The sequence below is a fragment of the Dromiciops gliroides genome, chromosome 1 (genome assembly GCF_019393635.1).
Source record: "Dromiciops gliroides isolate mDroGli1 chromosome 1, mDroGli1.pri, whole genome shotgun sequence".
NCBI classification, from domain to species: Eukaryota; Metazoa; Chordata; class Mammalia; order Microbiotheria; family Microbiotheriidae; genus Dromiciops; species Dromiciops gliroides.
Window position 1 is genome coordinate 741,782,849 of NC_057861.1, and position 17,520 is coordinate 741,800,368.

A 17,520-nucleotide genomic window follows, 5' to 3' on the forward strand; every position below is an offset into this window, starting at 1 on the left:
ATCAGGAAACAACTGAACAAATTATGGTATTGGCATATATGGAATACTACTGTACCCAAAGAAATAACAAAAGGGATAGGTTCAGAGAAACATAGTGTAACAATTGGAATGACGCCACCTGCTGGAGACTTACTGTAGAAAAGCTCCGCCATGAAAGGAAGGTCTTTGAGAGCAAGACCATGCATCTTTTCTTTGGCGTCAGGAAGTGACATTTGCTGGTGGGAGGAGGAAGGGGGACCTGGGCACTCTGTCTCTCTCTCTTTCCTTTGGACTCTGGTGGAGAGCGGAGCTAGAAATGTGCTCTCCCTTTAATAGATAGATGAATGTAGGCCTTTCTCTCTCTCTTTACCAAATTCTTATTCTCCTTAATAAATGCTTAAAAGCCTAACTCTTGCTAAAGCTTATAATTTATTGGCGACCACTCATTACAGATTTCAGACAGACTAGCTAGAATTTTAGCCCTTAACAACAGGAAGACTTGAATGAACTAACAATGAGTAAAGTGAGCAGGACCAGAAACAATTTTAGACACTAACAACATTTTAAAGACAAACAACTTTGAATGACTTAGTAAATCTCATCAGCACAATGGCCAGTCAAGACTCCAGAGATGATGCTACTCACTTCCCCATGGAGATGTGATGGGTTCAAGGCGAAGAATAAGACATCCATTTTTTGGACAGCATCAATTCAGGGATGCGCTTTGCTTGACTGTGCATATTTACTACCAGGCTTTTCTTTTTCTTTTTGTTGTTGTTCATTTGGTGTGAAGGAAATTATGGGGTGGGGGGAGGTAAAGAAAACAGATCCTTATTAATTAAAAAGAAAAAGAAAAGACAATGGCATTGATCAACCAATGTAATTCTGGGTTGCACGAAGAGAAGTAGTGTCCAGAAATGAGAGGTTGATAAATTGATATGCCGGAGGAGGACAGTTAGGATGGTAAAGGGTCGAGCCCACAGCCTAAGAGGTTCAGTTTAAGGAGCTGGGGGTGAGGGGCAGCTAGGTGGTGCAGTGGATAGAGCACCGGCCCTGGAGTCAGGAGGACCTGAGTTCAAATCCGGCCTCAGACACTTACTAGTTGTGTGACCCTGAGCAAGTCACTTAACCCCAATTGCCTCATCAAAAAAAAAAAAAAAGGAGCTGGGGGTGTTTGGCCTGAAGAAGAAAAGGGGACATGATACCTGTGTTCAGATATCTGAAGGGTGTCCTGCAGAAAAGAGATTATTCTTTTTTTTTTTCCCTTAGTGCCAAGAGGACAGAGCCAGGGAGAGTGAGTAGAAACTGCAAAGAGGCAAATTCAAACTTGAATTCCCTAATAATTCAAGCTGTCCAAATGCAAGATGCACTGCCTTGGGAAGTGGAGGGTTCCTACTCTCGGGAGCCTTTGGGCAAATGAGAGATGACCATTTGTCAGGCATGTTGTAGTGGCCTGGCCATCGAGTTGGACCAAATGGGCCAGAGGTCTCTGCCAACACTAAGATTCTTTGGTTCTGTGATAAGCCCATTATATTCTGCCACATCTGGGGTATTTTGTTTGGTGTGGGACGCCATATTTTAGAAAGGACATTGGGAAGCTGGGATGTGTCCAGTAAAGTGTGAGCAGGATGGTGAAGGGACTACAGACCATTCCACATTGGCACCAGTTGACAGGACCAGCAATGTCTATATTAAGTGGTGACAGAACCATTGCCTTCAAGTATTGAAAAGATTATCATGGGGAAGATGGATTAGACTTGTTCAGTTCAGCCCTAGGGGGAGAAATAAGAACAGTAGGTGGAGGGTTACAAGGATACAACTTTCTCCTTATGTTTACAAAAAACAAAATAAAGCAAAAACCTGCGCAGTAATTGGAGCTTGTCTGAAAGGGCATGGCCGCCACAGGAAGTAGTGAGCTCCCCCTCACTCAAAGTCTCCAAGCGAAGGCCACGCAACCACTTGTTGTAGACCTTACAGAGAGAATTCCTGCTCAGGCTTGTGTTGGCCTAGGTTGGCGTGTCTTCATCATCTTTTTGTCATGAGCTCTTGGGTAGTTGAGTCCTATAGACCTTTTCTGAGAATATGCTTTTACATGCAGGGAATAAAATGCATATGATTATGAAAGAAACTGGTTATAGGGAAATACTTGTTTAAAAAAAAACAACAAGTTCAGAGATGGCAGCTTCTAACCCTGCTGGCCCACATGGTCCCTAAGTCCCCTTCCACCCTTGACCATTATGCAATTCTGAGCAGAAAACACTTATTTCCCCCAGTTCTTTGCTGTGGTCAGAGGGCAGCCTTGGATTGAAAAGCAAACATTTACACAACTGCATCTTTTCTAGGCTCACTGTTACTATTTTACTGTGAAAACTTTTGTGGACTCTCTAAGAAAACTTGAAAATGAACCAGAGATCTATCAAGTGCTTAAACGACTCTGTGACCTCCATGCCTTACACGGCCTTCTGTCTAATTTGGGTGACTTCCTCTATGATGGCTACATGTCTGGGGCCCAAGCAGACCTGGCAAGAGCGGCCTACTTTGAACTCCTTTCTCTGATCCGGTAAGTGATTAACCATGAGAACATCCCCTGGAGTGTGAGGTGAAAAACAGAGGTTAGATGTCGGTACCTATTCCTTTATGACATTTTATTCATTATCATTACTACCAATAATAACAGCCAACATTTAGATAGCACTTGGTGGTTTGCAAAGAATTTTAACATATTATCCCGTTGCGTATCACCGTCAAATTCCAACTTGCTTCCAAAACAGGATTAGTAAGTGGATATTTTAATTTGGTTTGGATTTTGCCAGATTTGAGAGGAAGGGAAAAAGAAGAGATGAATCAGTATAAACATGTTAGCTAGGGGGAGGAGAAAAGGCGGGGAGGGAGATGTGGTACATAGCACCGGGAGCTGGTTCCAGGAAACAAAATTTCATTAAGGTAGCAAGTAGAATGGGGGGGTGGGGGGAGGAATGTTAAAGACCCTAGACTCAATTTTAAAGAGCTATTTTACACTGTATAATGGGAGGACAGCATTGCCCTAAAACCCTGAAGTCCTGCGTATTCTGTGAACGGGCAAATCACATAACCTTTTAGTGGTCTGGGCAGCTGAGACTAGAAGCTGCAGAGACCCTGCCCTTCTGCATTAGAAGAAGGATTCCCCCATACCAATGACATCAGCAAGCTCTTGTAAGGACAGAGCAGCATCAGAAATTGGCAAAGGACTGTACTAAAATAAAAATATTTCTTAAAAAGCCGTGGGGTGTGTGTGTGTGTGTGTGTGTGAGAGAGAGAGAGAGAGAGCGAGAGAGAGAGAGCGAGAGAGAGAGCGCACACATCTGTAGCCAGGGAGAGGATGGATTATGGAGGAATAGGGATTACACTCCATTTGGGTCCATGGACGTATTATTTACTGTTTTCCTGTCCCTTAGTCATGGTCCCAATGTACTTACAAACAAATCCCAGTTCTACTATGTGCATATCTGTGTGACCTTGGACAGATCACTTCCTCTTTCTGGACCTCAGTCTCCCTCTCTATAGAATGAGTGAGCTGGACCCCACAGCAGGGTCACTTCGAGCTCTAAATCTAGGATCTATACAAAGCAAGTGAGATGTAAAACCTCCTCCGGAAAAGTCCTGCTTCTATTCCAATAGCCCCATGCTCTAGTGGGGTGCTCAGGATGGGTCCGGGCCACCGACTCAAGTAGCTACTCAAGGGTCATTACCAGGGCGGCTGTGGCTCTTTTATTGATGTGATGAATTGTTCAACCACTGTTACTCTCGAAGATTTCTCTCCAAGTCATAGTCGAATTATGAGCTACATGATGAAATCACTGGTAACCGAAGTAATTGGAAATAATGGCTATTCCACCAAATTCTAGGATGTGTCTGAAAAAGCTTAAACTATTTTCAGTGTCTGCTGCCTAATGTGCAGTTTTGGTCAGATTATTCTCAAAGCATGATTTCCGATAGACATTAAGCATATTATTGGGGCGAGGGGGCCTCAGGGGCGGTAGGAGACAGAAGAAAGAGAGGACCTGGATCAGCTCTGCCTCTTCCCAGCTATGACAAGAGCCAAATGATGTTGGGAGGTCCCCATCGGCTCTAAAGCCAGGGTCCTTCAATCTAGGCCCGAAGTGCTTCATGGCCATGGTGCAGAGAATCAGGATGGCATGTTGAACAGACTGCCTGATGAACTTTATCCAAACTCCACAGAATCAGGGTGCACTAGCAGGCATTTGGGGCCATCTACATGCTATTCTCTTTTTTTTTTGGTGAGGCAATTGGAGTTAAGTGACTTGCCTAGGGTCACACAGCTAGTAAGTGTCAAATGTCTGAGGTCCGATTTGAACTCAGGTACTCCTGACTCCAGGGTCGGTGCTCTGTCCACTGCACCACCTAGCTGCCCCTACATGCTATTCTCTTAATCCTCTGTTGACAGAGGCTGTATGCTGTCACCGGACTTTAAAATTTTCCACAAGCCTTTCCAATAAGAACAGTTAAAAGATAAGATGGAAATAAGAATAGTTCATGTTTGCTCTCAGCTCCATCAATGATGTTTACTCCTGTTACAGCAGGTTACCTATGCACACGGGTACTTCAAAACATTTAATTAGTAAGCAAACACATCTGCTTTACTTTGGAGGGCAGGGGCTGGGGGTGGAGAGGGAAGGCAAGGCCTATGATGTAATCTGGAATTCCTGGCAAGAAAACTCCCTCCACTGATACCATCAGCAGCTCCTCTGTAAATGATCACCAGAGGTACCTGGAGCACCAAGAGGTGACCTGCCCAGGTTCACACAGCCAGGCTATATCAGAGGCAGACCTTGACCCCAGCTTTTCCTGACTCAAAAGCCACTAATGTTTACCTCTACATACCATACTGCTATTAGGCGATACAGTTTTTTGGTTTTTTGGTGAGGTAATTGGGGTTAAGTGACTTGTCCAGGGTCACATAGCTAGTAAGTGTTACGTGTCTGAGGCCGGATTTGAACTCAGGTCTTCCTGAATCCAGGGCTGGTGCTCTATCCACAGCGCCACCTAGCTGCCCCAAGAGATACAGTTTTAAAGTGAACATATAAGTAGACTTGAATATGTAAGTTATTGTATTGTCACCATATTGATTTCATAATACATGATATTTGTAATACACAATATAATGCTGTGATAATAACAATTGCTATTGATGTTCACATATTAATAATGAACCGAGCTCATTATTAATAACCCCCATTTCCATCCTTCTCTAACATTTAACAAAGCTCCTTCCTCACAACAACCCTGTGAAGTTGGCAGTAAAAGTATTTTCCCCAATGTACAAATGAAACACCTGGGGCTGCAGAAGGTGAAGTGGTTTTCTCAAAGTCACACAACTGAAAGAATGAGGTCTAGGACTTGAACCCAGGCCTCTGGACTCTGAGACCAATGCTTTTTCCACTAAACAACAGAGATTGAAAAAAATATATACAAAGTGCCACATGTAACATATGTGGAATAATTTTCTTACATTTATATTTGCATCAAGCAGGTAGCGTTGAAGTTTTCCTAAACTTCATTCATTGCTACGGTCCCCTCCTGGGATTGTTTCCTCAGCTGTACAGTGTGGAAGCCGACCTACATGGGCCTTTGAGGTCCCTTTCAGTTCCCAATTCCATGATCACCCTGAACACCACCATTTCCCCAATTATAACCCAGCCCAATCCAAAACAAGTCACCCCTTTTGACCTGTCAGTCCCTGAATATTCAAATGAAACGGGACTCCAGCCAGTGACCTCTGGGCCTTCCACATTATGGTCCTTAACATGAGTGGCTTTTAATTAGGAAAGATCCCAGCTGTTGTTTGGGCCTCAGCAGTGTGGACTCCCCTGAGATTGCTCTGTTTATGGGTAAAACCTGGTTCCCACAGAATCACAGGACGCCTCCTTCAGGACATGGAGCCAGTTCTCTGCATTCCTCACCCCAAGGGCTCAAAGGCCATCGTTCCTAGGCTGTAAAATGCTGGGGTTGGGCGGGATGACTTCTAGTTTCTGTCTAAGTCTAGAGCAATGACCTCGAGTGCTACCAAGTGAGAAGGGATTTGAACGTGGGCTGGAAAGGGGCCCCGTGCATCTGCTGTCCCAAGAACCAAACTAGCTCCACTTGGACCATCTAGTCATCAGAAGGCCCGGCCACCGGAGGATGCACTTCCTTTGTGGCAGCTGGAGAATCTCCGAAGGCTGCTGGAGGTTAGGTCAGCAGAGGGAGTGTCTACATCAGTGAAATCCCAGGTCTTATGGCAAAATGTCTAAAACTAGAGCAGGCAGTGCCAGTGTAGGGGCAGCTATGATGATCGGCAATAATACAACTGTCTGAGGAAGCCTAGAAATAATAATTTGTGTAACCGCTTCTTCTATGTTATTTCATTTGACCCTCCCAACAGCCCTTGAGATAGGTGCAATTATTATCCCCATTTCACAGATAAGGAAACTGAAGCTGAGATATTTGAGTGATTTGCCCAGGGTCACACAGGTACTAAATGAATGAGGCAGGATTTGCATTCTGGTCTTCTTGGCTCCAAGTTCAGAGATGCAGCTGCTCCAAGGCACCCAGAAAGACACTTGAATTGTGTGAAAAGGAGCCATATGCCAGATTCATGTCTGACATTGTAGAGTGCATCATAGAGAAACCTGACAATCAGTCATGATCTGTGAGCACTCAGCCATTGGCCATGGGAACTTACCACCCAAGATGGGCTGCCCTGGGGCAAAATCAGAGAAGCCCACACGACTTATTCTCTGGGTACCAAGATGCTTTGGTTGCAATGGATGCAACCCCACCCGCATCTTTATCCCCAGCAGGAAATCACCGCGTGTACATAATCTGAAAGATGCTCATCAACTCTTATTTATGATCTCTCTCTTAGGAAAGATGCAGTTTTATTAACTGATGCCTTTGACTTCTCCGACGAGTCCTTAAATTCCGCACTTGGCTGTTACGATGGAAATGCCTATGAACGGCTGTTTGAGTGGGCCCAACAATCACCGACCAATACTGAGGTAGGGAGTGCAATGTGCTATCAATTATGCAAGAGAACAAGCTCAGAATCTATCTCCTTGTTGTCTGGTTTTAGAGAATGCAGAAGAGACAAGCCACACCATGTGATTTTAAGCCTAATGGAAATCAATTAAAAGTATTTTAAGCACACAGGCGAGGGGGAGGGGGCTGGGCCTGTGAGTATCTCTGAGCCAGGAAGGCACCACTCCGAATGAGGCACGGGGAGCTGGAACAACATACCCAGGCCCTAAATCTGGGCTCAAACATGTGCTCATACAGCACATGGCTGTTGAGTAACAAATTCAGGTGACATTTATTGCTACACAGATTAAGACAATGATGGAGGTGGGATGGTGACAGAAAGACACCAGACTTTCTGCCCAAAGGAGCCCCTTCTTAGGACAACCACAAGAGTTATGATGACCACCCTTAGATAAGCAGCTCTTCCTCAAAGGAACACAAGGGCTCTATGTAATTAGCAGTTGAGGTAGCCAGGAAACTCACCAGAAAGCTGTGGGCTTTGGTCCCAATGACAGCTTCTCTCTCCAGTCCCAGGCATGTTCATTAACACCCCCATTCATTTTTTTTTCATGGTATTTAATGGAAAGATTTTGATTTGAACCTCAGCTCTGTCCCTTACTACCTCTCTGACATCCAGCTTCCTCACCCATAAAATAAGTGGCTCCCAGGGCCCTTCTAGCTCACCCCCCAGATGACTGGCCACACACCTACTCCACCCCAGCTCCCAAAAATAACTTTTTTAAGAACAGGAGGAAATAATCTAATGCAATGTATAGCTATTCTTTGGAGATTATGAAAAGAAAGAATCATACAGGTTAAGATGTGGTGGGGGTACCATCTGAGTCACTGGAAGCAGTGCCCCTAGCAATTACATCATGGATCTTTCGAGTTAAAAAATCCATAACCTACACTGACAGCTCTGTAACCAATAATCCAATTAATCTAACAGCAGATTTAACTGAGATAGGTTCTTTACCTTCTTGGCCTCATGGACCCTCTTGGGCAATCTAGTGAAGCCTTTAGACCCCTTCTCAAGACAATTTTCAAATGTTTTCAAATGTGTGTTTTTAATGTTTTTAAATGCATAAAAGAGGGGCAGCTAGGTGGCGCAGTGGATAGAGCACCAGCCCTGGAGTCAGGAGGACATAAGTTCAAATCTGGCCTCAGACACTTAACACTTACTAGCTGTGTGACCCTGGGCAAGTCACTTAACCCCAATTGCCTCACTAAAAAAAAAAAATGCATAAAAGAAATCACAGGAATTGAAAGGAAACCATTCATATTTTAATACAACTATCAAAAATACGTGCACATGTATATATACACATATGTATTTTTCTTAAGTTCACAGGCCATAGGCCACTGATTTAGAACAAAGCCTCATATTTGTGGCCTATAGGTACTTACTTAAACATGTTTCACCACATTCTTTAGCATAAATGTGTCACTGGGATAATGAAAGCAAATACACGTGACTTTTCTTTTTCCTCTGGAAAGTTCAAAAAGGTGTCTTGCCACATCATCATATTGACAGCTCTGGGACTTTAATTCACACTTAATTTGCATTTTGTCATGTCAGTATCGAGTCTCATTTTAGACCACCATTACAAATGAAGTCACACCCCTCCCTCTCCTCCCCCTTTCCCTCTCCCAAGGTAACCAGTGGAAAGAGCGAGTCCAGAGTGGATTTTTCACCCCACAAAGTTTCTATTCTGTACCGAGAGTGTGGTATCAGCACTGTTTCACTTATAAGTAACTTCCCAGTGCCGAGGACGGTGCCATTTCTCCTTGGCAGGTTATGAGTTGGACGCATCTTGGCTGTCCGGTAATGGTCAGACCCCACAGCTTGGAGGCCTGGCCCAGGCACCATTGGTGCATGTCCCTTCCCGGGTATGAGGAGAGGAGGGGGCAGCAAGGTTTTAGGTGAAGGAGGAATGGTAAGGGGGATAGACAGAGAGGGCTCTGGAACCATGACAGAGGCCAGCAATGAGCTTTGGGGAAGGGGAAATTGGAAGGGGAAGGGGGAGCAGAAAAGACAAGGGCGTCCTCTGAAAAGAAGTGACTGGAGGGGCAGCTAGGTGGCGCAGTGTATAGAGCACTGGTCCTGGAGTCAGGAGGACCTGAGTTCAAATCCGGCCTCAGACACTTAACACTTACTAGCTGTGTGACCCTGGGCAAGTCACTTAACCCCAATTGCCTCACCAAAAAAACAAACAAACAAAAAGAAGTGACTGAAAATGAAAGAAGGGAATGAGCTGAGCTGAGAAGGGAATCAGGCTAAAGGGGGATTCCAGAAGGAGGAGGAGGAGGAAGACTCAGGAGAAGGTCCTGAAGATGAGGAGAAATTTGAGGGGGTCAAAGACCCAAAAAAGACCCTGACTGCAGAGCCAGGACCCCTTCCACTGTGCTACAAAATACTTCACATGAAAGCTCTCCTCTGAGCCTCCCAACACCCCTGGGACTAATTACTAAAGGCATTATCTCCGTTTCACAGATGAGCAAACTGAGGTTCACTATGTAAGTAACACAGCTAAGTGTCAGAGGCAGGATTTGAACCCACATCTTTGCTTCTATACACTAGAGCACACTGTCTCTCAAGAGTAAAGTTCTCCTGTCTTTCCCAGAGCACGTATCCAAGATGCAGCCCAGAACTTCTGGTCAAACCAGATGACTACACGTATATGGCACTTCCCTTGGATATAAATGACACTACCTAATGGAACCCTGAAAACTATGCTAGGGAACAAAAGGGCTGTAGACCTCAGGTGCACAGGGGCATTTCCATCAAAGGCAAGGGCTTCAGAAAGGCAGATAATATCAGAGAATTGCATATGAATTTCTGGTCTGCACCTTAAAATATATCGATGACATGTGTGTCTGTATGCACACATACATGTACATGCATGTGTGTTCAAAAGCAACAGAAGAGGGAGACAAGGGGAGGAAGGGAATAGCACTGTATAGTAAGAAGGCAAATTCACATGCAGAAATGAGGAGGAAGCATTCCATTTTATATACTTCAACAAATATTTAAGTACCAGGCACTATGAAAAGTACAAACACAAAACTGTCCCTGCCCTCGAGGAACTGACGCCAAAACAACGTGTGGACAGATAAAGTAAATACAAAACATGTGCAGAATAAATACAAAGCTAATTGGGAAGTAGAGGAACGCTGACAACTGAGGAAATCAGAAGAGGCTGAGCTGGAAAGGAGATCTCAAAAGGCAGAGGAGAGTGGGGACAGTAGTCCAGGCTTGGGGGACAACCTGCCTCAAGGAAGAAAGGTGGAGATGGAATGTGAAACTGGCGAGCGTCCTGAGGAAAGAGCAAATAGACAAGTGCAGGAAGCAGAAGGTACAGCGGACACAAGGAAATGATATATCAGCGAAGGGCGATTTCGATGATTTGGGCGTCGGCTGGAGCTGCCTCAGACTACCAAAAGTAGGGCAGCTAACAATTTCATGACTTGCATTAGTGATAACATTATTTTTGAAATGGAGGAATGGTGGGGGAAATTCTACTGAGGATCTGATTCTCACCAACAGAAAGGACCTGGTTTCTCGGGTGAAAATGATGGGAAACTTGAAGTGGAACAAAGAGCATTCTGTCTTTGCAGTAAAGGAGAGGAATACCAGGAATAGTCTGACATATACCCTAGATCTAGAGGACAAGAAAATGCAAAAGGTTTAAAGGAAGAATGGGATCCCATGGACTAAAATACTAAAGAGGAAATCTACCCACAAGGGATGGGATGTTCTCAAGAATAAAATTCTGAATTTGCCTATGATACAATCCAACCCAATATAATGGATAAGGAAAATGAGCTGTCTAAAGAGACTAATATGGATGTACGAGGAATTCACCACCCAATTTAGATTTTTTAAAACCATACAGAAAATAAAGGCAAGGGAACAGAGGATGAATACATACGCATGGCTCAGTCCTCTAAGATTAGTGTCAGAAATGCTATAAAGCTCAGAACAAGCTGAGGCTGGTGGAGAAAGCTGAGGACAACAAGAAGCCTTTGGGTGGGATGTTTAGCCCAAGGAAGGATGAAAGAAGAAATAAGGCCACTGCTTGGGGTGGATGAGATTAGAGTAATTGGCAGAAGGGAGATGCCACAGCTTCTAATGCCTATACTTGCTTCTGTTTTAGCCAAGAATGATCTTTAAACAAAAAAGGAAAGAAATAAAAATAATAAACACATAACACCCCAAATAATTAAGCACCAAGCTACCTTTGATGAGTTCAAGTCATCAAACCCAAGTGAACTACAGCCCAAGGTGCTGAAAAAATTATCAGGAATGATTGCCAAGACACTGTCAATGAGACTGGAGAATACAAGAGATACCTGTAGGGCTAAGAGAGAGAAAATGTTTTTTTGATTTTCGAAAAAGGGGAGAGAATGGAATCTGAGCTATGGGCCAATAAGCTTGATTTTGATTCTTGGCAAAATTCTAGAATATATTTTTAAATCAAATTTTCTCCTTGTCAACTTATTCATCAACAATACAAACATTTCAGTGTACAAATGAGAATAGGAAAGCACCTTGTATGAGAAACTGTGAATTTTTTAAAGATGGCAAGAGATTATCCAGAAAACAAAATCATGATTCTAGAGAACAGCTTGAGTCCATCAAGAACAGGTTGTGCCAGGCTAATTTCATTTCCGTTTTTGACAGAGATACTAGATTAGTAAAACGGAATAACGCCATAGATATGGTTTATCTAGATTTTAGCAAAGCAAGTAATAAGATTTCTCCTGCTATTCTTGTAGAAGAGATGGAAAGATGTGGGCTAGACAGAAGTAAGATAAGTGCATTCACAACTGATTGAAAGGCCAGACCCAGTAAGTTCAATGTCAGCTCTAAAGGAGGTTTTCAATGAAGGGGTCCAGGGTTATATCCCTGACCCCGTGCTTTCAACATTTTTATCAGCAATCTGGCTAGAAACAGAGAAAGCATGCTTGGCAAAACTGTAAATGACTCAAAGCTGGGAAGAAGAGCTAACATAGGAAGACAAGATTAAACAATATCTTAATGGCTAGAATATTAAGCCATATCCAATAAGATGAAATTTAATAGGGTAAATGTAAAGTGTTATACTTGGGATCAAAAAATCAACTGCATAAGGGCAAGATGGGAGCTAAACAGCCATTCACCTGAAAATGTAGCTGGGGCTTTCCAAGTTCAGTATGAGTCAATATGAGAAAGCTCATGTAACTTGGGGCTACCTTAGGAAAAGGGGAGCATGCAGGCTCTCCACATCCATTCAGCTTGAGGTGCCACATTTTAATAAGAAGGATCAAAGGAAAAACTTAATGGGGATATGATTGTTGTCCTCAGGTACTGGAAAGGCTACCACTAAAAAGTGGACGAGGTTTGCTCTGCTTGTCCCTAGAGGACAGAACTAGGAGTAGTGGATTGAAGTCACAAAGACGTCAGTGTAGGCTTGAGGGAAGGAAAAATTTCTTAGCAATTAGAGCCGCCCAGAAGTGGAATGGGGCATCTGAGGAGAACAGCAGACACTAGAATGGAAGATTCTTGGCTTTGGTTGGAGGAGCACTGAGTGGGGAGAGGTGTTGTCAAGGAGATTTTGTGCACAGTCAGGTGGAAGATCAACGAATCCCTGTAGATATCTTGGAGGGGATTCCTTTATATCTATGGGTTACACAGCCTCCTTCCAACTAGGAGTTCCGTGGTTATGTGTCAGAGGACCTAGGCTCTGCTTGCTAACTAGTTGAGGTAAATCACCAGCTCTAGGAGGCCACCTAATCCTCTTTGTTTTCCAGAGAAGGAAACCAAGGTACCTTCCACCTCTAACATACTGTGATATTGTGGTACAGATCCTAAAAGAGAAATAAAAAGATATTCCCACTCAGACACGGGGATCACATCTAAAAAGTAAACTCATGGGGCAGCGAGGTGGCGCAGTGGATAGAGCACCAGCCCTGGATTCAGGAGGACCTGAGTTCAAATCTGCCCTCAGACACTTAACACTTACTAGCTGTGTGACCTTGGGCAAGTCACTTAACCCCAATTGCCTCACCAAAAAATAAAAGTAAACACAACATATATGTGTGTGTATATATATATACATATATATATATATATACACAAATACATGCATATATAATGTATAAAATGTGTGATTTCCACCTGGCTTAATGGTAATACATATTTTCCTCCCTTTGGTATGCAGCAGAGGAAAACTCAAACCACTCTTCTATATTCAAAATAACTAAAATGTTATGGGTAAAACCAGGTTAACTGGCAGCAAAGGGAATCAGACCCTTCTTCTCCAAGTTACCACAAAAATAATATTGCTTTTTATAGTTTTATATCCCAAAAGCACTTGAGTCTTTAATTAGATGATTTCTGTATTATGGCCACAAGGATGTCAGCCTACAGAACACCATTGTAGTAAAAGCATCATATATCACTCTGAAAGGAGATCTATAAAGTGGCTTTTAAATCTACCTATTTCTATATAAACAGAGAACCGAAATGGTGAGTTTATGAATTTTGAAGCTGATGGGGCACCACCCTATTTCACAACGGTGCAACATACAAAGTGTGGCTTTAGAACATGTGGTCTGTTACTCTAGCAATGGCCAACTCTACACATAATCGACTACATTATTATATGGATTTTCAGAATATAGTGACTCTGATTAGAAGAATGTGTAATTTTAGATGGCTTGAGGGCCCAAAAAGTTTCAGTGGTCAAAAGTTCAAATTGAACCTGGCTGACTTCCAGAATTTTCAGAAACCATTAGATTGTCATAATTTTAACCTAATTACATGGGCAAAAAAATGCATAGCATATAAATGTTTTAAACACCTACAAATGGAAAAGCCCTGTGATTAGGTATAAGTTCAAGTTGCTATACCAGCCTCTACACTGCAATTTTTTTTTTAATTTTTTTTTGCTGGGGTAGGGAGAAGAGAGAGAAAATTTCACACAGTGTTAAACACAGTTATGCTTTTGGGTATGGTAGTCACTCTGAGTTGGAAGGTACTGCAGAAGTTGTTTATTTTGACCCATAACTGGTCAAGAATCTCTACCACAATATCCCCAGTTATTCATCCAACCTCCACCATAAGACCCCCAGGGACAAGGAACCCACACTTTCCCAAAGCAGTCCATTCCATTTTTTTTTTAATTTCTTCTTTTTCTTTTTTTTTTTTGGTGAGGCAATTGGGGTTAAGTGACTTGTCCAGGGTCACACAGCTAGGAAGTGTAGAGTGTCTACGGTCAGATTTGAACTCAGGTCCTCCTGACTCCAGGGCCGGTGTTCTATCCACTGCGCCACCTAGCTGCCCCAGTTCATTCCATTTTGAGGCAGCTCTAGTTACCAGGAAAATTTTTCATCTCATGGATCCCAAATCTGCCTTTCTTTGATTCACTACTCCCAGTTCTGCCATTCTGAAAATATTTTTTTTTTAATGGGGAGAACCCAAACTACCTTGGGTCATTTATTTGTTTGTTTGTTTGTTTTAAGTGAGGTAATTGAGGTTAAGTGACTTGCCCAGGGTCACACAGCTAGTAAGTGTGAAGTGTCTGAGGCCGGATTTGAACTCAGGTACTCCTGACTCCAGGGCCGGTGCTCTATCCACTGCGCCACCTAGCTACCCCCCTTGGGTCATTTAAATATAGCCTTTGACCAAAGGCTATCTATCTAACTTGTTGGATCTAACCTTCTAGCCAGATGGACTCACTGAATGATCTTGGTCTATTTCTGCACTCACTGTGGAACGGGACTTAAAAAGGCCTACCAATATTTTTTCATGCCGCCTTATTTTTCAAATGTCTTATTCTGATCAATTTGAGGCCTAGGTCAGACTAAGAGAGCCATAATGAATGGCTCCTTCCACATATTCCATTCTTCTGCACTGGGAAGAAGAGGAAGGGGGTGAAATGGGGCAAAGCAAAGATTTGGGTTCTGAAATTAAGAGCAGGTCTTTCCCACTCCCCCTAACACATCTGACACCTTTACCCTCTGCTGCTGCAAAAGAAAGCAGCTCAGTGGAATAGATCAACTTTCTATTCTCTGAGGACAGAGAATATTTTTTTCCTGTTTCAAAGAACTTTATGCAGAAAGACATACCTATTCATGATGCCCAAGAATGTGTACATTTTCAAGTAGATACTTGATAAATGTTTATTGACTTGAAGCTTCAAGACCAAAAGCTGAGCTGTATTTTGCAATTTGCCTTGTACACCCACACAATGAAATCTGCCCTGAAAAAAAAAAAAAGGAGGCTGACCTTTGAAAAATGGTTCTTCATGAGTTTGCACAGCCCGGATTCTTTAAAAAAAAAAAAATTAGGAACCTCATGTGATCTTTCCAATGTTGAATTAGCTGTGAACAAGAAATTGACATAAATCCTGTTTGAAATGGTCCTTTTAATATCTCTTTCTTTCTCCAAACAGGGGAATCCTGTCTATGAGAAATACCTGAAGTCATTCTTTAAAAGCAACCGATCCAAATTATAAGATCTGCCAACTACAGACTGTCTTTTACATTCAAGAAGTAGAACAAAATCACCCTCTAAATTTATACTGTGATAAAGAGAAATTTGGGGTACTTAAGTTGAGGAAAAGCCAGGCAAATCATCAGCCAGTAGATGAGTGCCTTCAGCACTGTTCTATATACGCTGTGAAAAATAAACCTTTCCTCATCAAGTGACCGGGACTTAACAAACTTCTTAAATTCACAAAAAAGAAACTTATGGATACAACTAAGAGCTAATAATCAAATCAGCCTAATCATACGAAGGATGGCAGTTATGCCTGGTTTTTTTATACAGATTTAAAACCATATTTTCACAATTAAAATACTAGAGCATCTCTATTTTTAACATTTCGTTATGGAATATCCTACCACAAATCAAATGAATATATTATCAACTAAAATTTGCAGATAATCCATTTAAACATTTAGCTTTTGTGCAATTAAATGGGACAACGTACTAATCATTCGAAAATCTGAAGGAAACTGACTTTGTTCCAAGGTTTTAGACTCGACCATGTGACAGTGAACAAAGAAAAAGAAGTTACCAGGGGGGCAGCTAGGTGGCGCAGTGGATAAAGCACTGGCCCTGGATTCAGGAGGACCTGAGTTCAAATTCAGCTTCAGACACTTGACACCTACTAGCTGTGTGACCTCGGGCAAGTCACTTGACTCTTATTGCCCTGCCAAAAAAAAAAAAAAAAAGTTGCTGAGAATACACTTCACTGTGAGTTTAATATATTTCTTAAACTGGATTCAATCGGTCTTCTGCCTCTTTCCATACTCTAAAAGCCTCTCTCACACAGTGAGAAACCCCCCTCAACTGGTGGGTTTTCCATAATTTAACAAGGCGACAAGAATTTTACAGAAAGGAAACAGGAGCTGAATTTACAACTCTGTTGTGCCCAATTCACAGCCCCCCAAATCAGAGTAATTGTTGCTACAGTTTCATTAAAGTTCTATTTATAAGGCAGGAACTTGGCCATTAACAAAACTGTATAAAGAACTTTGAGGGGGAAATGGTACCATTTTGTCCTGGCTGGTTGAGGTTACAGGCTTCCCTCCCAGGGTCCTTTCCTGCTCTGATTTGTTAGCCCTGGAATGGGCATTTGTCTTATCATCCTGGATGACTCTGAGAGCCAGAGGTAAAATGACCTAACCTTAGTGCTGTGACCCAGAGTGTGCGGCTTGGAAGCAATCTTTCTGAACGAGAAATGTCAGCAGCCTGATATGGTAGCAATGTAGCTATCCTAGCAAATCCTTTTGCTGCCGGAAACTAACCAAATGCAAGTTCTATAAAATAAAAAATGGCGATGAAAGAGAAACAGTGGTACTTTTTTCACTGTGGCGAGGTGATCTCTATTCCCATCAGGAGAATTAATTTTTTAACAATCTCAAGCACCACAGAGGCTTTGGTTTAGCTAAGTTTGGTGCAGTTCTTAAGCAGAGTCCTCTGTCAAGCACACAGACAGCAAAAACAGACTAGTGAGCTAAAACCTGGACATTAGGAATATATTCAGTGCTGGGACAAGTGGGGACTCTGCTAGAGTCCAAGCTTGAGTTAAACAGGACTGAATATTTATTAAATGAAACTGTTCAAACATATTCATCTTAGACATCCAGAAAGATGCCATGCCTTCCAACTGTCACTGTTTTAACACTGTGATCATCACACTGCAATCAGGAGTGCCACTAGGGGCAGCTAGGTGGCGCAGTGGATAGAGCACCGGCCCTGGAGTCAGGAGTACCTGAGTTCAAATCTGGCCTCAGACACTTAACACTTACTAGCTGTGTGACCCTGGGCAAGTCACTTAACCCCAATTGCCTCACTTAAAAAATTAAAAAAATAAATAAAAAAAAAAAAGGAGTGCCACTGATAACCTCTCCAAAATATTGTACTGAAATGATTTTAAGGAAAAAAGCGTATACTCTCACATAGGCACATTACCAAGAAAAATCAATGAATCC

At 42.6% G+C, this 17,520-nt stretch overlaps 1 protein-coding gene across 1 annotated transcript in view; it reads left to right on the forward strand.

The window, feature by feature from the left end:
- Positions 1–16,871, forward strand: part of ACOX2 (acyl-CoA oxidase 2) — a 50,611-nt gene extending 33,740 nt beyond the window's left edge. Inside the window, exons 13-15 of the mRNA XM_044003229.1 lie at positions 2,322–2,539; positions 6,884–7,016; positions 15,474–16,871. Coding sequence (XP_043859164.1) covers positions 2,322–2,539; positions 6,884–7,016; positions 15,474–15,536 — 414 coding nt within the window. The 3' untranslated portion in view covers positions 15,537–16,871. The remainder of the gene's footprint in view (positions 1–2,321; positions 2,540–6,883; positions 7,017–15,473) is intronic.
- The last annotated feature ends 649 nt before the right edge of the window (positions 16,872–17,520 follow it).